The 25,633-nt window shown below is 43.5% G+C and overlaps 1 protein-coding gene across 2 annotated transcripts in view; it reads left to right on the forward strand.

The window, feature by feature from the left end:
• The first annotated feature begins 1,232 nt into the window (after positions 1-1,232).
• The window catches only part of NPR3 (natriuretic peptide receptor 3), a 62,804-nt gene continuing 38,403 nt past the window's right edge, over positions 1,233-25,633 (forward strand). For both annotated transcript variants that reach the window (XM_012459940.3, XM_012459941.3), the window contains exons 1-3: positions 1,233-2,001; positions 11,584-11,706; positions 18,000-18,166. In XM_012459940.3, the coding sequence (XP_012315363.1) occupies positions 1,233-2,001; positions 11,584-11,706; positions 18,000-18,166 (1,059 nt within the window). The remainder of the gene's footprint in view (positions 2,002-11,583; positions 11,707-17,999; positions 18,167-25,633) is intronic.

A 25,633-nucleotide genomic window follows, 5' to 3' on the forward strand; every position in this document is an offset into this window, starting at 1 on the left:
AGTGCGCCGACAGAGGGTCTGTGAACTGGGACACCGTGGGCCCGGCACCGCTGCGATTCCAGCGCGAACCTGAGTGGCCCAGCAGGAGGGGCTGGCGCGGGGCTGAGGAAGGCGGGGTGTGGGTGACGCCCGGGCCAGCCGGGCAAACCGGGTCTGCGAAGGAGCCATCTGCACTGGGACCTTGATCCTGGTTCCCTGACCTTGCGCGGAGGGACCAGGAAGATCAGGTGTTCGCCCCGCGTCGGTGCGCCAGGAGGGAATGTGGCCGGAATGAGAAAGGTGAGAGCAAGCGGCACCTGAGGATTTTTGCACCGAAACCACAATTTATAGAACCATTCCTCTCCCCGAGTCCTGTTGTTTTGTTGTGCATAGAGTGTGTGTGTGTGTGTGTGTGCGCGCGCGCGCGCATTTCTCTACTTTCAAGCACATTTCCTTCTTTAAAGCCCGTAGCTGGAGAGCGTGGCAAGGGAGAGGCGGGGATCTCAGGCGCGCGGCTTGGTGGGGGCTCTCGCCGATGCAGACGTGGGCGATTTCAGCTTTAAGGAAAAGGCAGAGGGCTGGCAGCGAGTGGGGGTTAGGGACAGGGGAGCGATGGGTAGGGAAGGGGTGCGGGGAGGAGCCCTGATGTAAGAATGTTAATGAGAGACTCCCCCAGCCCAGTCCCCACCTTTCCCCACCCCCACCCACCCCACCCGCTGGAAATACGAGCCCAGCCTCGGCGCGCCGTGTGTGATGACACGCTCAGCCGCTGCCACGCTATTTAAACGCGGGCTATGGATCCAGGAACCGGCGCGAATCAATGAGATCAAACGCGAGGGAGATGCACCGTCAATTACAAACACTTGGACAAGTCTAACTTTTTTTTTCTTTTACAAAAACGCTTTCAAAAGCAACCTTAGCAACGCCCAAATAAGAAGCCACCTCTAAACAAAATAGTATATGTATAAAGGGAGGGCGAATATATATAAGTATATGTATGTATATTACAGACGCACAGGTTTACACCAGGTGAACTTTTTCTTTTTCTTTTTCTTTTTTTTTTAAAGAAAAACTAGTGACATTGGAGAGAAGGACTCTTCCTCTCTATCTTTTGGCGCGCCAGTGAAGGGGGTATTCTGCGCCAGTGAAGGGGGCGCAGGGACCTTGGAGAGAGGAGTGGGGAGGAAAGAGGAAGGGTGGGTGGGGGGCACAGGGCGAGTCGGCGGCGAGGGCAAGCGCTTTCTTGCGGCACGATGCCGTCTCTGCTGGTGCTCACTTTCTCCCCGTGCGTCCTGCTCGGCTGGGCGTTGCTGGCCGGCGGCACTGGTGGCGGTGGCTTTGGCGGCGGCGGCGGGGGCGAGGGCGTAGGCGGCGGACGCCGGGAGAGAGAGGCGCTGCCGCCGGAGAAGATCGAGGTGCTGGTATTACTGCCCCAGGATAACTCGTACTTGTTCTCGCTGACTCGGGTGCGGCCGGCCATCGAGTATGCTCTGCGCAGCGTGGAGGGCAACGGGACCGGGAGGCGGCTTCTGCCGTCCGGCACTCGCTTCCAGGTGGCATACGAGGACTCGGACTGTGGCAACCGTGCGCTCTTCAGCTTGGTGGACCGCGTGGCGGCGGCGCGGGGCGCCAAGCCGGACCTTATCCTGGGGCCGGTGTGCGAGTATGCTGCAGCGCCAGTAGCCCGGCTTGCGTCGCACTGGGACCTGCCCATGCTGTCGGCCGGGGCGCTGGCCGCCGGCTTCCAGCGCAAGGACTCTGAGTACTCGCACCTCACGCGCGTGGCGCCCGCCTACGCCAAGATGGGCGAGATGATGCTCGCCCTGTTCCGCCACCACCACTGGAGCCGCGCGGTGCTGGTCTACAGCGACGACAAGCTGGAGCGGAACTGCTACTTCACCCTCGAAGGGGTCCACGAGGTCTTCGAGGAGGAGGATTTGCACACGTCCATCTACAGTTTCGACGAGACCAAAGACTTGGACCTGGAAGACATCGTGCGCAATATACAGGCCAGTGAGAGAGGTGAGCAGGAGTGCGTCCCGGGCCCCAGGCCCTAACCCAACAGCTCTCCTTGGCTCTCCCTACACACCCGTCCACTCTGCAGTCCCCACTCCCCTCTGCGGCGCTAAGGGCGGGTGCGCGCGGGCAGTCGTTCAGGTGTGCGCTGTGTGGCTGCAACGACCTTTGACAACTGCCCATCGCGGTCGCGGGGTGTTTGTAGAGGGCCCCAGGGAGGTGAAGAATTTGGAGGGGAGGGCGTCTGAGTCCGCAGCTCCTGTCCTACAGGTGCTGTGAAACCACTTGGGTTTTTTTCTTCCCGATTTCCACTTTGCCAGCGCCTGGCTGGCGATTAGGGGGCGCACTCCCATTGCCTGGCTCCAACCAGGGTCTGAAGCATCCGAGGCGGAAAGAGCTTGTTCCCCATTCCTTTGCCGGCATGCGTCCCCTCTTAGGGCGGAAACGTCCGCGGACGCCCGGCAGCCAGGCGTCGCCACTTGGCTCGCCCGCTGTCGGGGTTTCCCTGACTGCTGTTTCCACAGACCCCTGGTTTCTTTTAAAGGCTCGTTGAATCACTCTTCTCATTCCTTTCATTCCCCTTCCAGCCCCTTATAAACGAGCTTCTGTGGCTTCCACCAAAAATGCCCCTGTGTGTCTGGACTCTGGCGACACTCACTTCCCCCGGCGCGTTCTGCATCGCAGTCTCTAATGCGCCCAGAGCTAAGCTTTGCGAGAGCGCCTTTTGAAGAAACGGGCGCTGAATCTTCTTTCCACCTGTCTCCCAAGTTTTCACCATGAGTCTTTCGGTATTGGAATAAAACTCAAACTGGACAAAGAACTCGAGGCTGAGGATGTGGCTATGGCTGCCGGGAGCGGGTGGATGCGGGTGTGTAATCGACACTGTGGCCCGTTTTACTGTAAGGTAGAATCCGAGGGAAGGCAGGTTGAGATCCCAGTATAGCGCAGTTCCCTCCTCCCTTGAGTCAGAGATTGAGGGCACGGCGTTGAGGGAATCCCGTCTCTGCTCCCCTCGGCGCGCACGCGCCTGGAATTTGAGCAGTGCAATCCCGGCAAAGCTCCCCGAGACCCCAGGGCAGCGCGGATGAGAACGAAGGGGAGCGGAGCTGAGCCAGGCTGGGGGCGAGTCCACAACTTAGCTTGGCCGGACACCTGGGCGCTGGTCATAGGGGATAGCACAACCTGAGGCCGAGGGCCCCACGAATAGGTGAGAGTGGGCAGAGAAGCCATTGGTAATGGCCCTGCAGCCATTGCCTTGCCATCTTGGCCACTTCGGACTCGCCCTTTAGAGCAAAGAGGCTAGAGGTGTTTGGCAGTGAGAAAGCATGGCCAAGTTTTGAGCTCTCGAACTCCAGGCTGTCTGTGCCGAATTCCTGCCAGACAAGCAGGCGGGTCGCAGGCTTCGCTGATTATGAAAAAGGGCACCTGTATCCAAAGGTTGCGGACTTGCCACGGCTCGGCAAGGAACCCACATCTACGCTCCCAACTCCCAGTCGCCGGGTTACCGCAGCCTCAATGGGGGAGTCTGCGCCCCGGGCTGCAGTGGCTCCCGGAACCTGCTTCTTCAGTTCTCGGCTTTTGAGGGCAAAGAGCTAGAAATCAGAGACTTACCAAGGCGGGCTGGGGCTGGGGGTGTGTCCCCCTACGGGCGAGATCGGCGGTTTGCTGACAGGTCTGTGATGCCACTGCCCGGTAGGTCCCAATGTCAGCGGCTGCCTCATCGCACGTGGCCTAGGATACTAAACCAAGGGCAGTGTGACCCCAGAGGAGGGCAGATCGCGGCCCGGGGCCCCTCAGCCTCACAGTGGCGGCTGAGGCCTGGGGGTAGGCGGGCAGCAGTGTCCTGGCGGGCCTGGGGACTGGTGCGCCCTGGGTTCAGAGGATTAGGCTGCAGTCGGCTGTTGGGAATTACTTTTTAATTCCAGAAGCCTCATAGAGGTTCCGAAGTCTCTGCACCCCCCACCGCCAAGTTTGCATTGAGTGGTGAAAGTTGGGTTAACTGACCTATATATTTTACAAGTGTTAAGATTAGGATCTTACAATTCTTACTCTAAAAAATATTTCCAATAGTGACCTGGCAGATATTTAGAAATATGAAACAAAACAGTTTCTCCTCTAATCTTCCCCGCCCTTCCACCCCGAAATTGTTTACACTCAGGAGAGAAAGTTGCTTGATAACAAAGCTCTCTTAGGGGACCTTTTACAAACACAATGAATCATGGTTACTTTACCATAAGCAATTAATGCATTAAATAGGGCTTCAGTATATGGTTGCAGTGGAGTTTGTGGCTCAGTCACTGGCTGGGGAATCTTGGACTGCTAGGAAACCCCTGTACCTCGAGCCCCTCAGGTAAAGTGGGGGTAGTCAGAGCACCCACATCTTTGGGAAGCTGGGAGGCTTAGGGGAGCTAACACAGGAATGCGTGGGAGCAGTGCCAGATGAATACGAAGTGCTCAATAAATGTGCAGTTTCATTGTAGTTATTATTTTATATATGATCATGATCAACTTTACCCCAGGGGTGAGGCCAGGCTATGGGAAAGAACCTTGGGCTGAGATGCAGATGCCTCTGGATTTGGCTGGTCTTCTTATCTGAATTTTCTTCTCTGTGAAACAATGTGTGGGGTGAGAAGCAGGCCTCTTCAAACTGATATTCTCACCCAAGTGTGAAATGCAACTGACAGTATTTTTGCTTTTGAAAATTCCCTATTAAGCATTATGAATTAAAGTAGAGGGAGTTTCTCCCTCTTTTGGTGAGAATGTTTGTATTACTTTTTTTGGACTTAAGTTTCTCTTTAAAACCAAATCACAAATGTTTGAATTTCTTAACAAGTAAAAAACTGACCATGCCAGTATCTCAAAAAATAATGCGACCAAAATTTCACTTGGCATACTGTAGAAAGAAAGACTAAGGGACATCCATTATTTCTTTGTTTTAGACATTTAGACTTAGATCATCTAAGTCAATAATTTAAAGTCATTTTTTCCTGTCATGTCTTTCGCTAATACCACTACAATAAACAGAACTGAACATAAATTATTTTTAAAAACAATTATCTTTATTTAAAATGAATTCACTTATACAGCCAGCTACTGCCCTCATATTCCACACACTTAACAATAAATTTAGTTTTAAAGAGACAGGCTTAGAAATAATTTTTTCAAGCAATAAAAGTCAGTAGTTGTTTTGTGGATGCACTTTATATGATGCAGAACCAGAAGTATCCTGGTTTATACCAAGAACTGTAGTTTTATAGTTTTAGTTATTAGTATGTCATTAATCTGGGCCTGCATAATGACGGTAGAGATAACTGTATTTAATCAATACAAGAGTCATTTATTTTTAGAATTAGTCTGGGGTAAATGATTGAGTGGTCAATCAGCAGTATTTTTAAGGAAAGAAGCCACGATAAGTGTAAAATAACACAGGAGGGGGGAAAAGAAGAGCTTTGTAGGCTGCAGTGGGAAAATTCTAAAGGCCTTTGGAGTAGATGGAGCTTTATGAACAACAGATATAAAGATGCAATCTCCATTTTGCAATGATATCCATTGCTATGTAGGTAGAAACAGCCATAGAGAAACCTTTTCTGAAAAAAATTAGATTTTCTTTTTACCAAAGTTTAGTTCTACGGCTACAGAAAGTGAGAAAACTGCACAAGACGTATGAGGAGAAAAAGATACCTGTCTCCTACTCGCCATGTTTCACTTTCTAGAAGCAACCATTTTCTATTCTTGTTAGCTGTTCCTGTAGGTATTGGCCTTTGTGTCTTTTAATAACATGCTACTTTTTTTTTTTTTTTTTTTTTTTTTTTTTCAGTTTTAGGTCTTATCTCTTGGAATACCAGTGGAAGAAAATTTTCTTCTCAATCATTCTACTGCTTGTTAACCACACATGCAAGCTTTCTTTCCAGTCGTATTCACAATATGGTTGTTTCCAAATTTTTCGCAGGAGGCTGAGGCAGGAGGATTGCTTGAGTCCAAGAGTTTGAGGCTATGGATTGCATTATTTGAATAGCCACTGCATTCCAGCCTGGGCAACATAGCTAGACCCCATCTCTTGAACAGTTTTTTTTTTTAGTTAGCCCAGTATTCAATATAAATATTATCATTAATTTCTAAATGATATTTAAGGTTAAGTCATATAGGCTCTTATGTTGACATTTCCTTTTTCCTCCTACTTATTTTCCATGGAGTTTAAAAAGTCTGTTTTTGTTTATTTGCTTAATTTACTATGGATTTATAATTAAACAATCTTCTAATTCTTTATTTCAAGTCTCCTGAGTTGTTTCAGTTAGTTATTTTCCAGGTATTTTGCACAATTGCCACTCTGGGTTCTTCAATATCCTCCTGGGGCTTCCATCACCTCTCTGTTGAGCTAGATCCCTGTGTGTTCCTCTTTTTTGCTTATGGTTTTGTTTTGGTGGAGCACATCCTCCAAGAGCTTTCTGAGAAAGGTTGAGTAAGATCTAAATTTTCAGAGCTTTTGTGACTGGAACATTTTCATCAGTGTGCAGGATATGGCATACTCTGCTTTGCTTACATGCAATAATAGCCCTCTTTTCCTTCTAAATTTAGAATTAACTGGAAGATGGGTACAGAACCCAGATGGAGAATATGAAAATATCCTTAATATTGATAAAACCAGTTAGAGAACATGGATTTAGATCCATTTCCAAAAGGGCCTGCTTGCTATTACTTCCTTCCAGAATTAGGCAGGAATATCTATTCAATCACAGATAGTGCCATTTAGCTGCAGATCTCCCCTGCTAACTCCTGACCATGTGACACAAGAAGCCCATGATGTGGGCTCTCTGCAAACAGCCACAACCCAAGAAGAAGGAAGAAAAGACTGAGCCAGTATACTGAGTTTTAGGCTCAACAATCAGATATTTCACTTTTTTTTCCTCTTGTTGTGGGTGAAGAGAGGGTAAATGAAAGCACATTGAGAGATGAGAAATGTTAACCCATTAGAAATTTCTTCCAATGGAAACTTGAAATTTGGGAAATAAATATCCCCCCAGTTCAGGCATGCTACGTGGAATGTTTTTGATACTCTGAATTGACTACTATAGCCACCTCTTTGCATTTCTCTCTGCTGTTCTTAGAGTGATTGCAAGAACATGATGCAGTAGTGAGAAGCCATTTACAGAAGTTGTTGTGGGAACCAGATGATAGAGGGTGGCAAGGAACGTTGAAAGTTCTTTGACAAGGAGGAGAAAATAGAGTCGGTTGAAAAAAGTCTATACATAAAGTTAGAGTTACAGCATCATCCCCTCTTTTAGAATTTCAACAATTTGACCTAAAATTAATATTTATACATTTAGTCATATTGTGATACAACAAAAACTTCCTTAATTAACCTCCACTTATGCAGGTTGCAGGATTAGCTGATGTTCTTTGTTCTCTATATATCTTATCACCTCTTGGTAGGTGTTGGCAGCTAGTATCGTTCTTCTGAGTATGCTGCACACTTCTCATTCTTATATATTCATCAAATATACGAATATATAAACTTCATATATTTTCTGAGTTGTCCCCAAGTCTGTTAATGCTGGTTGTGCTCATTATGATAAATCCATAATTTAATTAGTTATTATATAAATTAATAAAACATGAGCAGGAAGAGAAAGCTACTTTAAAAAATTATTCTAAACCTTTTGATTGTATAAAGGCAAGTTACTAAAAATACTTGCTGTTCAATTAGGCATGAATGAGACAACTCTAAGAGATTGGAGAGCATCATAAAAATCTAGGATCATGCACTCTGACTGCTGGGCCAGTGTTATTAGGTGCTTGCTCCAGTTTGAACTGAAACTGGATGATGATGGGCATTATGGGTTTGATTTGTTCAAGGAAGACAACGCTCTGCCCATGAACTTGGAAATTAAGACTTCCTTTTGAGTCTTAAGTCACATGACAAACACAAAATGGATAAGGTCTAAAATAATCAAAAGCTGCTTAGATAGATACAGTACCACTCTACTTGCTTAGTTTAAGTGGGTACTAACATTTAGAAAAAGAAAATAGGCTGGGTGTGGTGTCTCATGCCTGTAATCCCAGCACTTTGGGAGGACAAGGTGGGCAGATCACTTGAGGCCAGGAGTTTTAGACCAGCCTGGTCAACATGGAGAAACTCTATCTGTACAAAAAATACAAAAATTAGCTGAATGTGGTAACACGCACCTGTAGTCCCAGCTACGTGGGAGGCGCTGAGGTGGGAGGATTGCTTAAGCCCAGGAGATGGAGGTTGCAGTGAGCCAAGATTGAGCCACTGCACCCCAGCCTGGGTGACAGAGTGAGAGTCTGTCTCCAAACAAACAACAACAAAAAACAAAGAATGTGTCCTTCAGAAGGACTTGGTGGTGGTGGGGTATGTCTTCATTTGTTTTCTGTTGCTATGACAAAATACCACAGACTGGGTAATTTATAAAGAAAATAAGTTTATGGCCAGGTGTGGTGGCTCACACGTATAACCCCAGCGCTTTGGGAGGCTGGGGTGTGTGGCCTGAGGTCAGGTGTTTGAGACCAGCTTGGCCAACATGGTGAAACCCCATTTCTACTAAAAATACTAAAATTAGCTGGTCATGGTGGTGGGCACTTGTAATCCAGGCTACTTGGGAGGCTAAGGCAGGAGAATCCCTTGAATTCAGGAGGCAGAGGTTTCACTGATCTGAGATTTTGCTATTGTACTCCAGCCTGGGTGATAAGAGCAAAATTCCATCTCAAAAAAAAAAAAAAAAAAAAAAGAAAAGAAAAGAAAAGAAGTTTATTAGCTTATGGTTCTAGAGGCTAGGAAGTCTAAGAGCATGGTGCTGGCATCTTGTGAGGGCCTTCCTGCTGTGTCATAACACTATGGAGGGCATCACGTGGTGAGAGAGCAAGTGTGTTCCAGCTTAGGTCTCTCTTCCTTTTCTAAACTGCCAGTCCCATCTTGGGGACCCACCTGATGGCCTTATCTAATTCTAAGTATCTATCGAAGGCCCTATCTCCAAATACTATCAACATTTGACTTTGAGCATTAGGTTTCCAACACATGAAATCGGGGGAACACAAACAAACCATAGCAGGAAGAGAGAGAAGGAGATGAACCAGGAATGTAAAAATAGAAAAAAAGTGCCACAGAGGCCAGTGTTTAGGAATACTTCAGGCAAAGTTTAGGAAAGCTTGTCCTCTGGTCCTTAGACCCTGCCTGTTTGGTCCTGGACCAGACATATATCTTAGATGGATGCCTAGGATCATCAAATTTTGGTGCCTTTGATACCCTGAATCCTCTACTGGCCTCCCTGATTCTGATTTCATCCTTACCTACATCCTACTGTTTATAATTTGTCTCTCCAGTTAGTTGGAATGTTGAAACAAGTATATTCATAACCATTCTGGCCCTCATTGAATTTAAGTAGTATGCATTTCAGATTACCTAAATATATCTCAGTTACTTTATCGGAAACTCGCCCCTAAGCAATGACTCTACTCTCTATATGTTGACAGAATCAGGTTCTACATCTTGGGATTGAGAGCCAGACCCTGGACTATGATCACTTGATCGAAAAATGATGAGGGCTGCTTGGTGGCCAGTCAGCCAGAGCTTCCTGGAACCTCCCGGAGACATCCACTCTTGGAATCCACATTCTTCAAACTTGTCCAGCCTCAGTCTCTTGTTGAATTTTTTATGGGACATTTTGGCATTTTGTTCATTTAAGAGGCTAGAATCAAATCAGAGGTAAAACAAGGGTCTAAATCATAACAAATAGGAGTTTCTTTGAAAAGTTCCTTACTGAGGCATCTTGGAATTTGATTATTTATCCCAAATATATAACTATACTTTCAGGCAGAAACAACACCTACTCCCATAGTTATAGATCTTTAGGAAGTTTGTATTGTTTTAGAAACTTTTTCTCTAGAGCTTTTATGCTATACACCAAGCCCTTTTGGGGTATGAAATGTCAGAGTCGTGATCTAACACTGAATTAAAGTGCGCAGTAAACTAAATATCAACAAGAGCCCAACCTCCATGCAGGTTGCCAAGGCCGCTTTGGCATAGCCTGAAGTTTGTTTTGCGTCTTTCAGCACCCATGCGTTTACAAAGAACATACACATCTTGGAGGGCTGGCATGCATCATGATAATGCGGTTTATAGCACCCAGGTCTCTCCAGGTCTCTCCTCTGCACAGTATGTGTGCAGCAAAACACAGTGGTCCTGGTCATGGAGACCTGGGTCTATCAACACGGATCAAATTGACTGGGTAATGGTCAAGCCCTACTTCACTCCAGCCTGTGTAGCCCTTATGTGGTAGGCAACAATATCCAGCTGGAGAAGCTTTCGAGTTCTGTGAAGCCTCTTGAATCCAACAGTGTGGATATAAACTGAGAGAACATGAGAGATACCTGGAATCTTATAAACCATTTCTTATGTATGTAGAGACAACCTGAAAATAATGTTTTAAAATTCAAACGGCAGAAAGCTTGTAGCACTCCCTGAATCCTCTGATTTGCCAAGCGAATGTTCTTTCTAAAACCATTGCGTTTGCTTTTTCAGGACAATGCATTTACCATGCTATTAAGTATAAAAAACAGTTGACAATTTGCACTGTCTTATATTGGGCAAATCAGGTGATATATTTGATGCATTTTTTAAAACAGAGAACTTTATTTTTAAATAATCTTGCATTTTTGGAAAAGATGTAAGAAAGTATAAAGAACTGGTCTGTACAAGCTTCACTTAAGAGTTTCATCAATTGCAATATTTTGCCACATTAGATTTATGATTTCAAGTATCTTCCTTTCCCTCTCCCCTCCTCTCTCCTCCCCTCCCATCCATTCCCCTTCTCTTTTCTATCTATCTACCTATCCTCTATCTATCAATATATGTGTACATATACATACACACAGAGATAATACTTTTTATGAACCATTTGAAAGTACAGAATCATGTTTATTTAGCCCAAACATTCAAGTGTGTGTTTCCTAAGAACAAGGACGTTCACTTACATAACCACAGTATAATTATGAAAAGTAATAACTTTAACAGAAACAGAATTCTATTATCTAGTGTATGGGACTTATTCGAATTTCACCAATCATCTTCATAATGCCCTTTGTAGCAAAACATGATTTATTTATTTTAAGGTTCAGAATCCAATCCAGCATCACACATTGTAGTCAGTTACCTATTCCTTTAAGTCTCTTTCAGTCTAGAACATTTCTTTAGCCTGACTTTGTTGTTCATGAAATTGAGCATTTTAAAGAGCATAGGCCGATTTTCTACAGACTGTCCTCCAAGTTGGGTCTATGGCTGTCTCCTGATTTAATGTAGGCTGCCCATCTGGATGTTTTTGGTCCTCGGAGTGTTATTCCTGGTGTCTCATGAGTCTGTGTTCCCATGGTTGGTAATGTTGGCTTCCATTCCTTGGTTATGGAGGTGTCTGCTAGGTTCCTCCACGGTCCATTTGTAGTTAACAAGTGATTGTGAGGAGAGACTTCAGGACCATACAAGTATCCTGTTCCTTGTCAGATGTCCCTCACTGGTGTCAGTGATCTCGAAGCGCTCTGCAATGGGGTGCCTCACGCGTGTTGTTTGTTCCCCCCCAGTGGTGATCATGTGTGCGAGCAGTGACACCATCCGGAACATCATGCTGGAGGCGCACAGGCATGGCATGACCAGTGGAGACTACGCCTTCTTCAACATTGAGCTCTTCAACAGCTCTTCCTATGGTAACTCTGCTTCCACTTTCCCCTCCTCTGCTAAGGTTCCAAGAGAGGTTGTCAGGTGCCCATGAATGGTGGGTTGGATAAAGAATATGTGATACATAAACACCAGGGAATACTATGCAGCCATAGAAAAGAATGGAATCATGTCCTTTGCAGCAACAGCAATGGAGTTTGAGGCCATGATCCAAACAAATTAATGCAGGAACAGAAAACCAAACACTGCATGTTCTCACTTATAAGTGTGAGCTAAACACTGAGCAAACTTGGACATAAACATGGGAACAACGACACTGGGGACTCCTGGGGGTCATGGGGGTGGGTTAAAAAAACCCTGTTGGGTACTACGTTCACTACCTGGGTGATGGGATCCATACTCCGAATCATCACACAATATTCCCATGCAAAAAATCTGCACAGGTACCCCTTGTATCTAGAATAAAAGCTGAAGTAAAAAACAAGGGGGTTGTGAGAAAGAGTCAAAAATTTGAATTATGTCCATAAATGTGATTTCCATAAATGCAATTTTGGAAATTGGTGACTCTGAACACTCCTACGGCTTCTCAAATTTCTTGAATTAGCTTCATCTCCAACAATTCAATTAGAGCAAAAAAAATGCCACGTACCTGTGATGTCAAGACACCTGTCTGGGTATGAGCGTAGCCCACTCCTATAGTCACTTTAAATGGTCATAAATCCACGTCCCAACGACCCCTTGTCCAGTGCTTTTCCAACTGCACATTGCTATCATCGTGATACCATCATGATCAGAATAATTTCAGTGAGATTTGGGCAGAACTTTTAATAGAATGGAATAGACTAGAACATAACACTATTGAACAGGTAAAGGTGTATCATACTTAGCATGTGTATTGTTTTAGACAACTTTTACTTTAGTAATATTATTGTGGATTTGTGTGTATAGGTACACGCTACACCTATGTTTGCGACGGGTCACAGTGTGAAATAAAATAACTGTTACTGAAAATTGAGGTAAAAATCATTTGAAAGGCACTGATCCCCCTCCCCTCTTTCTTCCAGATTACTGCACCTTAAACCACTCCTATATAGAAGTTGTGAACCACCAATGTACAGGGTTGAAAGCATTTAATTCCCTATAATGAATCTGGGGAAGTGTGTGGGTTCCTATGATGGAGGGTGTTTAAGGAGGTCATCAAGATAACAGGTACAAGACATTTCTCCCCCAAACGTGGTTAGGGCTCTCTCTGAAGCAGACAGCGTAAGGCTACAGAACATTTTCTCAAACACTGCACACTGGCTGTTCAGGGCTGAGCACTTGTAGGGGAAGTGTAAGTGTGTATATCACAAATGGCATGTTTATACTGAGCTTCACTTCCCAGTTCTTGCTGATGAGATATAGTTGGACAGGATCTAAACCTTAAAACATACACCCGGGTTTCCTGCTCTGACATCCTGGCTTACTGGAGCAGTACATCATTGTGCATATACAGATAATAAAACACACTTTTCACAGAGATAAAGAAAAGTCGATGAAACAAAGGTAGCCACTGCTTCCTGTAGCAGATCAAATTGGAGATTTGAGGCTTGCAAGATAAACACTTATTTTGTCATCCTTGCTTCCATCATGGTGTTTTCCCCTCTCGGGGTCGTTTGGAGAAGGTGGGCGTAAGCCAAGGAAGGCAATTATTTTCTCTCCTTAAATGACCGCCAGAGCTGAAGATCCACAGTACCGTGGGGCTAGGCCAGGTGAAGGCTAAGCCTTCATTTCTTGGGCATATTCTGTGATGGTTCAGCTACTCATTCAGGTAATATATGTTGAAAGCTTACTATGTGCTAGGTCCTTGGTAAGTGCTGGGAGCTACAGGATTGCACAGTTACCCCAGCGTGGGTACCCATTATTGGCTGCAGCTCTTCAGCCACAGGATTGCTGAGTGCAGGGCGCGGTGCTGAGCAGACTATCTTCCTCTTTCATAAATATTCCTCACCCAATGCAAGCTTGGGTGTTTAATACAGCATTAGTATCCACCACTCCTCTGCAAGTGCTTTCCTCAGCGTCACCAGTGAGCTTCTCATTACCAAATCCATTAGCCTTACCTGAGACCATGCTTCCATGCCTCCACAGCAGTGCCACCCAGTGGAACTTCCTGCAGTGACGGCTATGTTCCCGTCTGTGCTGTCCAATATGGTAGCTACCAGCCACACGTGGCTATTGAGCACTTTAAATATGGCAAGTGTGACTGAAGAGCTGAATTTTTAATTTTAATTAAATTTAAATGGTCACACGTGTGGCTAGCAGCTACTCTTTGAGACAGCACGTCTCTAGAGCATTCGATCTGGTTGCCATCCATCCCTTTCTGGTAACCCTATGCTCTTAGCTTTGGTGACACGGCATTCTTCTGGTTCTGTTAGCTCCTCTCTGTCTCTTCTTACTCCTTTTGCCCACTAAAAATAGCATCCCCCAAAGTGTCTGTGCCCTGCCCTTCTCCCTTTGCTTTCTGCACTCTCTTTCATGTCTGGTGAGGAAATGACACCCAGTATGGTCTCTAGTCCTCACTCCTCTTTTTGGCTTTGGACTAGTATTTCCGCCTCTAGCCTGGTGGTCACTTGGGCATTCTTGGATGTACCATACCCCTAACTGAAATAATCATTTCCATGTCCTCCTAACCCCCTCCTCTTCCATCTGGCTCTGCTGCTTCCTTAATGATAACCTGTTTTCTTTTTCTCCTTGGCGTCATCTGTGACATGCCTCCCTCTCTGTTGTCCCTCACTCCCTAACTGTTGTACAGTCTTGAGATTCCTCATGCACAGCCCTCTACCTTTGTTCTCAAAGGCTCTCTTTTTTGATAATAAAAGTAGTCAATGGTTATTATTGAAAATTTTCTATATTCGGAAAAAAAAGAAAAGAAAACTTGCTCATAATTGTAACCATCCCGAGAACCATTTTTGGTGTGACTTCCCACATATAACCTTCTCTAACCTCTTGCCTGGATTACTGTGGCTGTGAACGCTCGGAATCTCCCCCACTCTAATCCACTGCTATTTCCCAAGACTGATTCTCATCATGTCACTCTTGTGTTCTGCTCATAAATCTCCAGAGGCACCCAGTTGTCTACTGCATTAAGTTCATCCCACTGATGGGGCGTCATGCCAAGCCAACCTCTGCTTTCCTCGTGTTCAACAGCCTGGATAAGGGAGCTGTTACTGACACAGCACTGTTAGAAATGCCCACAAAAAGCAGGAAGGCACAGTATCAGTTGTGGTTGGGAATAGATATCTATTTAGCTTGGCTTACATTTATTAAGCACTACTATTTCCATTCTTTTTTCTAGGAAGCAAAACTCTGTGCTGGGCGCGGTGGCTCATGCCTGTAATCCCAACACTTTGGGAGGCTGAGGCAGGTGAATCACTTGAGATCAGGAGTTCAAAACCAGCCTGGCCAAAATGGTGAAACCCTATCTCTACTAAAAATACAAAAATTAGCTGTGTGGTGGCGCATGTCTGTAATCCCAGCAACTTGGGAGGCTGAGGCAGAATTGCGTGAACCCTGGAGGCGAAGTTTGCAGTAAGCAGAGATTGTGCCACTGCACTCCAGCCTGGGTGACAGAGTGAGACTCTACCTCAAAAAACAAAAACAAAAACAAAAGAACAACAAAAAAAGGAAAACAAAACTCCAAAGCCATTACCTTTTAGATTGTGGTAGACAGATTTATTGTACTGGATTTTACTTCTTTGCAAATTAAAAAAAATGTTTTTGCCCATTTCAGTCCCTGAGATGGTTGCAGTTTCTACTCCTATCTGTATTTTCTAATTACATAGCATACAACTCTACAGAGTTAAGCATTTCCCTTCTTAGACCCCTGGAGAGAACATTTTTTCCAGCTCTGTGAAACTCATACCCATTTTGCTTGAGACATCACCTCTACTGAGTCTTGATACTTAGAGTCAATTAAAAATGAATCAATAACTACTTATTGCATGCCTGCAAGCAATGGGCTCCTCCATTGAACAAAGATGTCCTGAGCATTCTTAGAGTTTGGGGTCTTCCTGGCAGTGGACTTGGCCCCTTAACAAACGCCATGCTGTCTTGGTGAGTGAGCGTCCAGCTGGTTTTACCTGCTTGATGGCTCACTGGCCGGAGCATGGGTATGGCTTGGCTCACACTGAGGCCTCCACAGTGTCTGGGAGGTTTCATGGGAGAGGAGGAGGACTTTGTCAAGTTTTGCTCGGTAGCCTGAAATTTAATCTCGTGCTCGTTGAGCACAGATTTAGTTCCTAATGAATTCTGTCCTCAGCTGTGTCTTCCTTATCTTTTAACAGCTCCCTGACACATGTAAGCAATTAATAAATGGTTGCTATTATTAGGATTATGATTATCCAGATGGCTCTGCAAACATTTTCTTTGTCTCTGCCTTTTTTCGGGCTCTAGACTGAAGCACCCAGCTGCCTCCTGGCTGTCAGACACATTTGCACCTTTGCCTGTGCTGTGCTGTAGGCTCAGCCAAGCATGCCTTTCCACCCTCCTCTCCTCCTATTAAAATCCTGTTCACACAGTTAGGACCGGGCTGATGCTTCTTCCTCACACGCAGCCTTCCCCCAGGTTAGAGCGTCCTCCTCTACACTCTGTGTTGTTTCTTTGTACCACCCCGCCATAGTAAGCTGTGGTCCTACCTGTGATAACCTCAGTTATTTACATGTCGCACCCTCAGCCTCTCTCTTGAATGTGGTGGAGACTGTATTTACAATGCCCACCCTGCCAATCTTAGGACCTTGCATAGTTCATACATGTTTGTCTGATTCAGGCTGTCATAGAAATTCCAAAGCCACCAGGTCTTTGTTGAACTTCTTCAGGAAGAGTAGAGTGAGTGCCACAAAGTCCCGGCCACAAACCCCAGAGATATTCTCACTGCTTAGCTGTTGGGTTCGAGGCCTCTGCCAAGGATGCGGGGGCTCTGGGCAAACAGATGACTTTGGCATTGGATGCCAGCAAGTGGAGTTCCTTATGTTTTCAGAGATCTCCAGGAATCACAACAATTCATAGAAAAAATAGCTCATTGTCAAAAGTCAGAGGCCCGCCTTGTCTTTTGGGGCCCTGGAAGCCACATGTTTTCTTGCAAATAAAATAATGAAGAGAAAAATAATTATGCTTATTCATGTAATTTGACTTTGCTTTTGTAAAAGAGAGACCTGTGAACACTGGGCTACCCAGCTTCCCTATGCATCAGTTTCCTTATCTGTAAAATAGAGAGGATCATAGTACCCATATCACGGGGTCTTGTGAGGAGTAAATGTTTTTATACATATAAAGTACTCAACAAATAGAGCTTTTATTATTATTATATATGCTTAATAAATGTTAGCATTTTTGATTTCATTACCACGAATGCACTAATGGAACTTTTCTAATAAATAATTTCTATGATGTTGCCAGCACTAGAGAGATACAAATCTTTGAGTTGACCTAAGCAACCATTCACCCTGAAAAGATTCAAGAAATATCAATAATCTCAAACTTCTTTCTTTTAACAGCACTAACTTTCTAATAGTTGTGCATATCTATTGTCATGCATTGCTGTGACCTGCTGCCCCACACCCATATAACATCAGGTTTATTATACCACACCAGCCACTTGATTCACCTTCACAGTTGCTTGTAGATGTTAAAAAAGAAGTGTAGACTGGGCGCGGTGGCTCACGCCTGTAATCCCAGCACTTTGGGAGGCCAAGGCGGGCAGATCACGAGGTCAAGAGATCAAGACCATCCTGGCCCACATGGTGAAACCCTCGGAGACAGGGTGTCTCTACTAAAAATACAAAAATTAGCTGGGTGTAAGGGCACATGCCTGTAGTCCCAGCTACTTGAGAGGCTGAGGCAGGAGAATCGCTTAAACCCAGGAGGTGGAGGTTGTGGTGAGATGAGATGGTGCCACTGCACTCCAGCCTGGTGATAGAGTGAGACTCCGACTCAAAAAAAAAAGTGTGAATGGCAAGGAATAAAAGCTGAATTATTTCTCCTATAGTGCTGTAATTTTGGGGGTGGGGCAGGGCTGAAAATTGCAGTTACATGGTTATTACAAGGCAATGACCTCAACGGTACTCTTCTTTCTCGCTCACATTTCAAAGGAACACATGTTCAGAGGGCCTCCTTCTCCTTTAATGGTCCTGACATTGTAGCATCATACCTAAGTGCAAAACTATGACAATACCTCTCGTCCTGGTTGCCAAACTAACATGCAGGGGACACGTCGCAGTTGTAAAGGGAGAATGGCCTCTTTATGGTGGCTGGCTTGGAATTATAAATATTTTTATTTCTTCCATAGGAGATGGCTCGTGGAAGAGAGGAGACAAACACGACTTTGAAGCTAAGCAAGCATACTCATCCCTCCAGACAGTCACTCTACTGAGGACAGTGAAACCTGAGTTTGAGAAGTTTTCCATGGAGGTGAAAAGTTCTGTTGAGAAACAAGGGCTCAATGAGGAGGATTACGTAAGTGCCTAATTATGAGCCTGGACCTTCAGCATCCTGAAAACAGTCTTCTAATTAAATCAGAGATGACAGAGTGTCCCATTCTGAGCCATTCAAAAATTCCTAGGTTCAGGTCTGATGTCACTGTTGCCTTCTGTTTTTGCTTGTCTTTCTTTCTGGGTGGTTTTCTTCCTTCCTTCCCCAATATACCCACTATCATTCTTTCCTTCACTTACACTTTTTCAGCTGCTGCAGGAAGGACATTTGCTTTTTTGTGGGCACTTGTGGTGGTGCTGAGTAGAATGTCTGTAGACTTCCATCACATAATTGACTAAGAGGGTTTTGGGGGAGAAGAAGGATGAAGGTGTGCCAAAGGTTTGCATGCCTAATTTTTCCAAAGCTTGGTGGCAGCAGATATTTGGGGTTTTAGGAGACTCTTTCTTTTGGCAGCCTGGCTTAGCTTTCTGGCTAGTCTGCTTGTGGACGGTGTTGTTGTCTCTTTCTGCTGGAAGTTGCTTCCTACTCACATACAGCAGGGCCTCAAATCCCATAAGTGCTGTTGTTACTAGTGCATTTCAAGAGTGGACAAGAGTCAGAACCTTAGATCAGACTGAGGATTAAGCAGAGGGATTCATCTATGAGGTGGCGCCACGGGCGGCTGACCACACCTCACTTGGCATCATTGTTTTGGCTGCCTCTGACATGCTTTGCCACATGGCCAACATGCCACTCCTGCAAATCCTTTCTCAGAGCAGGCTGAGCAGCTGGTCTTCAAAATGAATCACTCTACAGCATCGAAAACTGAAAAGGAGCACCTTCTTCCTCCTCTTCTTTTTTTGGGGGCAACATTTCACCCTGTCTCCCAGGCTGGAATGCAGTGGTGTGATCATGGCTCACTGCAGCCTCAAATTCCTGGGCTCAAGCGATCCTCCCAGTTCAGCCTCCTGAGTAGCTGGGACCACAGGTGCATATCACCATGCCCAGCTAATTAGGACCACCTTCTTAATGATGGGCATGTGGCTTGGATAGTCCCTGCCCAAACTGGATAATAATCAACTTCATAAGAGATGGCCACTTCCAAACAGGATTTCTCCTAGTTTCTCTACTTGAAGTACCACAGAGTACTGGCATTGGCCTCAGAGCTGCCTTCAGAGCCTAGATCTAGCACTTCTGAGCTGTGTGATCTTGAAAAAGTTGCTCCGTTTCCCTGATCCAAATTACTTTTTCTTGTTAGATTTCAGATCATTTACCTGAAGCATTTAGCGCTATCACTGTCAGAAAGTTAGAACGAAATACATGGTACCTCTTTTGTACCATTGTTGCAAGGTTATACCTGTCTTTATAGGAATTTGTTATCAAATGACATACAAAGGGTCTTATAAACATATTTATTAATGTTTTAAGTGTTACATATACGATACTCATATCATTTAAAATACCTTTTGACTTTTTAAATCAGTGCTGTCTGGCAGTTATACAATATGAGCCAAAAAAGTGAGCCACATATATAATTTAAAATGTTCTAGTAGACACATTTGAAAAAGTGAAAAAAACAGGTGAAATCTTAGTAATATATTCTAATTAACACAATATAAACATAATAGCATTTAAACATGTTATCAATTAAAAATTATTAAAGGGATTTTAATATATTTCTTATACTAAGTCTTGGAAATCCAGTGTGATTTTGCACTTACGGTGTGTGAAGCCCTTGTTCAAGTGTTCCATAGCCACACATGACTAGGGGCTACCACATTGGACAGCATGTTCTGAATGACGAAAGAAGTAGGGTTTTTGCCTACATTTAAGGAAACATATGATATTGTTGTCATCATCTAAATCCTTTGTCTCAGGAATATGAAAGAACACAAAAGGTACTGAACTTTTTTCAGTAGTGCTTCTAAAGGTAGCCTGGGCCATTATTGAAAACATCAAACTGTTTTACATATGCCTCTGTATATTATTTTTCTTTATTAGGTTCATATTAATTTTGTGGCTCAAAAACTCAACAATGGTTCCATGTTGTCTGGTTTCCTCTCATTGGGCAAAAGTGGGCATCCCAGCCAGGAGTGGTGGCTGACGTCTGTAATCCCAGCACTCTGGGAGCCTGAGGTGGGAGATTGCTTGAGCTCAGGAGATGAAGACCAACTTGGGCAACATGGTGAAACCTCATCTCTACAAAAAAACCCAAAAATTAGCCAGGCATGGTGGCATGGACTTGTCGTCCCAGCTACTTGGGAGGCTGAGGTAGGAGCATCACCTGAACCCAGGGTGGTCGAGGCTGCAGTGAGCCGTGATTGTACCACTGCACTCCAGCTTGGGTGGCAGAGTAAGACCATGTCTCAAAGAAAAAGTTGACATCCCACTACCGGGTAATTCTTCTTGGTTATCTGTTACTCTGTGTTCATAACATTAAATCTAATTTAATGGTAGTCTAAGCAAAATCTCACTGGAAAGGTATACGTCCTACAAAGATTTATAGCATATTCCAAAACAAATTAAGAGCACTTTAGAGATTATTTCCAGCCCTAGATTACCACACTGCTTCTCTCTGATCGTGGGCCTATTAAAACTGACTTTATAAATAAATAAAAATTAGAATTTTAAGTAGAAGTTAGAGTTAACTATACCTTATTCCAATTCTGAATGTATGTCCATCTTTTGTATGTATGTATGTAGGTTTTAGTGGGCCCTTTTTTTTTTTTTTGAGATGAGGTCTCCCCGTGTTGCTCAGGCTGCTCCCAGGCTCGAGTGATCCTCCTGCCTTAGACTTTGGAGTAGGTGGCATTATAGGTGCACATCACCACTCCTGGCTGAGCTGGGCTCTTGTGAGTACCAGTTGCAGATGTTTATCAGGTTAGGTTAGACAGGTGGTCCTGGTGAGTATCATGGGAAGGAACTATGGGAGCCAAAGAGCCAGCACCTGTGTGGCTGGGTTCCCAGAGACTAGTCCTTGATCTAGTGTGGTGGGAGGGTCTGCAGGGGTCTGCAGTCTTCTCTGTAGGCTCAGTCTTTTCACTTCTCTTATTTGTGCTAATGAGTTGTCTTATCTGCTTACTTAAAACTCCAGTTCATGATGTCCATCATGAGCTCTTCGTTCTCTGCTATCCATCTTGAATCTGGCGACTTTGGTGAACTCCTATTTGTTCTAAAATTTACCATGCGTTTTCTAAAGAATCACATGACCTAGGAATAGTGACAATTTTGTCTCTTTTTAATTCTTCTACTTTTAAGTATGCTTAATTGAAAGTGTACTTAAGAAGCCGGGCCTGGTGGTACATGCCTATATTCCCAGGTACTTGGGAAGCTGAGGTGGGAGGATCGCTTGAGTACAGGAGTTCGAGCCCAGACTGGGTAATATATCAAGACCTCATCTCTAAAAAAATAAGTAAATAAAGTAACTTTAAAAAAGTATAATAAAATATGTGCTTAATTGAATTTAAGTATTAAGTATATTGAATTAAAATTAAATATAATTAATTAAATTAAAACTGTAAATGGCCCCGGGTGGGATCCCAATACTGTATTAATTATAAGCAGTGATAGTGGGCATCTTAACTTTAATGTAAAGAGCATATAACAGAGTTCATATCTGCTCACATCACCACTTAAGCATGATGCTTGCTGTGGGGTTTGGGGGACAGTCATTAGATTGTGGAAATTCCCTTTTCTCTCTTGTTAGTGAAGGTTTTTTTCATTGGCACAATGATTCCTTCTAATATGATAACTGGAACAAAAATAGCACATCAAGCATCAAGGTTTGTGTAATGTAGGTTAAGGAAAATCTTTGGACATGAGTTTTTTACTTTAGGCATTACATATCGTATGATACCCCTGACTCTATTTCATATATGCTAGTATTGCATTCATCATATTACCATGTTGTCAGTATCCTTGGAAAGGTTATGATCTTCTGAAAATAAAAAATTTGAAACTTTAAAATATTTACGGACTATACTGAAGCATTTGGAGAATAGAGTAGCAATAATGTTTTTAGTAAAATTAACGTTCCATATTTTTAACTTACTAAATTTTTTTTTTTTTTTTTTTTTTTTTTTTTTTTTTTAGAAAGAGAGAGAGAATAGGAAGGAGGAAAAAGGAAGAGAGAGAGAGAGAGAGAGAATGGGGAGGAGGGAGAAGGAAAAGAAAGAGGGAGAGAGAATGGGAGTATTGCTTTCTTGCCCAGGTTAGAATGCAATTTAGTAATGGGTATTGAAAACCTCTTTTATACTGATAATTATAATTAATGATGTAGTCAGGAAGGAATAAGGGAAGAAGATAACAAACAAACAGCCAACCAATATTTAATTTAAACCTATGATGCTATGCGATTACTGAGGAGTGATTTACTTCCAATTATAGAGTCACCTTTGGAATAGGTGTGAGGTGGTAATGTATGTTTTGTGTATTTGAAGTGGAGAGTTCTATAAATGTTTATTAAGTTTACTTGTTCCGGGTCTGAGTTCAAGTTCTGAATATCCTTGTTAATTTTCTATCTCATTGATCTATAGAATCGTTAGCTCTTCTTGTTGCATTAATCCTTTTGCCGTTATGTAATGTCATTCCTCACCTCTTTTGATCTTTGTTGCTTTAAAGTCAACTTTATCAGAGGCGAGAATTGCATCTCCTGCTTTTTGTTTATTAGTTTATTTTTACTCTCTGTTTGATTGGTAAATCTTCCTCCTTCTCTCTGAGTCTTTGTGTATTGTTGCATGTAAGATGGGCCCGGATGCAGCATACCGATGGGTTTTGGCTTTTTATCCAATTAAAATATATATAAGTTTAATACCGGCGTTTGATGCTAGCTGGCTGTTTTGCCCATTAGTTGATGTAAATTTTTTATTGTGTTAAAGTTCTTTGCTTTTTGATATATTTTTGGAAAGGCTGATATTGGTTGTTCCTTTATATGTATAGTGCTTCTTTCAGAAGCTCTTGTAAAGCAGGCCTGGTGGTGGTGAACTCTCTAAGTACTTGTTTGTTCGCAAAAGATTTAATTTTTCCTTCGCTCATAAAGCTTAGTTTGGCTGGATAGGAAATTCTGGGTTGAAAGTTCTTTTCTTTAAGGATGTTAAATATTGGTCCCCACTCTTTTCTGGCTTGTAGGGTTTCTGCTGAGAGATCTGCTGTAAGTCTGATAGGTTTCCCTTTATGGGTAACCTGACCTTTCTCTCTGGCTGCCCTTAGTATTTTCTCCTTCATTTCAACCCTAATAAATCTGGCGATTATGTGCCTTGGGGTTGGTCTTCTTGAAGAATATCTTTGTGGTGTTCTCTGTATTACCTGGAGTTGAATATTACCCTGCCTTGCCAGGTTGGGAAAATTTTCCTGAATGATATCCTGAAGAGTATTTTCCAACTTGGATTCATTCTCTTCATCACATTCAGGTACACCTATCAAACGTAAATTAGGTCTTTTCACATAGTCCCATATTTCCTGGAGACTTTGCTCATTCCTTTTCATTCTTTTTTCTGCATTCTTGTCTTCTCGTTTCATTTCACTGAGCTGGTCCTCGACTTCTGATATCCTTCCTTCTGCTTGATCAATTCGACTGTTTAAACTTGTGCATGCTTCGCGAAGTTCTCGTGTTGTGTTTTTCAGCTCCATCAATTCACTTATATTCTTCTCTAAATTGTCCATTCTCGTTAACATTTCGTCAAACCTTTTTTCAAGGTTCTTAGTTTCTTTGCATTGGGTTAGAACAAGTTCTTTTAATTCACAGAAGTTTCTTATCACCCACGTTTTGAAACCTGCTTCTGTTATTGGAACACACGTGTAATCTATTAAGCCTTGTTCCGTTACTGATGAGGAATTGCAATCCCCTGTAGAGGGAGAGGCATTCTGATTTTGAGTATTCTCTACCTTTTTACGCTGGTTTCTTCCCTTCATTATATATTTGTCCGTCTGTCGTCTTTATAATTACCGACTTTCTAACTGGGTCTCTGACGTCCAACTTGTTGATTCCCTGTGCCGAAATCTGAGCAATCCACTGAGCCGGCCAAAACAGCGGTGTTCAGATTGATGGTGCTTTTCTGCCCGGGAATCTCCGGACTCTGCACCAAGAACTGGCGTGCTAAGGCACCAGCAAAACCGCCACGCCGGCCACAAGAGTCGCCCTGGTGACCCGTGGAGCTTCTCCACTGGGAATCTCCTTGTCCGTGAGCAACTAATATTCGTCTGAAAGTGTGGCGTCCTCTCGTTCTTTGCGCTTTCACTGGGAGGTACGTGCCCGAGCTGCTAATCATCAGCCATCTTGGATCTCTCTCGTTAACTTACTAAATTTTGATGGATTAATGCAATTTTGTTTCTGTAAAATTGATCTCTTCCCTCTCCATCTCTTGCCCTCTCTCTTTTTAATTGACTTTCTAATAGAGATAATTGCGCATTTACATGCAGTTTTAAGATGTGATACAGAGAGATTCCTTGTATACATTCCCCAGTTACCCACAATGGGGACATTTTGGAAAATTATAAGATCACAACCAGGATATTGACATGGATAAATGCAATTATTATGCTCAGATTTCCCCAGTTTTACCTATACTCTTTGTGTGTGTGTGTGTGTGTATTAAGTTCTATGCAATTTTATTATCTGTGTCAATTTGAGTGTTTGAATTTTATCGAATGCCTATTCTTACACATATTGTGACACTCAGTTTTTCTTTATTCTGTTATAAAGTTGTGATGTGAGTTGCATTAGTAGATGTTTCTGATTGTAACCATTTCTGCACTCCTAGAATAACTTTGGATCCTCTCTACCTCAAGACTGAGTGTTCTATTTCCTAGTTCATATTTTGGAGAATATACTTATGGTTGAAACTACACATGCCTGCCTTGGCAGAAATTTTCAGGCTGGTTCGTCTCAAGTGCTATTAGCAGCTTGTAAATTAGCTTCTCTGGGTCCAGTGTCCATTCCTGTTTCCCTCACCTTGGGTGGTACATGTGTGTGGAATGATAGAAAATAGGGTTGTTTAGGGCTGGTCTATCACTGGGGCTGTAAGTGTTGCATATACTATAATTGTCTAGTTATTAGTAGATGTATTTTTTTTTATGATCTAAATGCTGAGAGTATGTGTGTCTTATGACAGTGTCCCCACCATTCCTATGGGTAATATAATATTCAAAAATGCATTTGTCCTTTTACTAGTGAACCTAGGGGAAATCTATTCCATTCTGATGCATTATGTTTTAATGAGGCCCAGTGGCCACCACTGGAGGCAGTATAGCCCAGTGGTTACATATGCAGGCTTGGGATTTCATAAACCTGGCTGCCTCTTACAATTCTTATCTTGGGCACCTTTCTGAGACTTAGTGTGTTAGCTTATTGGCTATCAAATGGGGATAACAATTTTTAACTGACAAAGTTGTTGAAGTAACTCAAGAATTGTATAAAAATAATATTCACCACAATGCCACGCATTCATTGGATGGTATGCCTTCATTGGTTCTTACCAATAATGCATACCTACCATGTTGAATACTTGGTAAGCA

This window comes from Aotus nancymaae, unplaced genomic scaffold (genome assembly GCF_030222135.1).
Source record: "Aotus nancymaae isolate 86718 unplaced genomic scaffold, 86718_ANA_hifiasm-v0.15.2.pri h1tg000014l, whole genome shotgun sequence".
NCBI lineage: Eukaryota > Metazoa > Chordata > Mammalia > Primates > Aotidae > Aotus > Aotus nancymaae.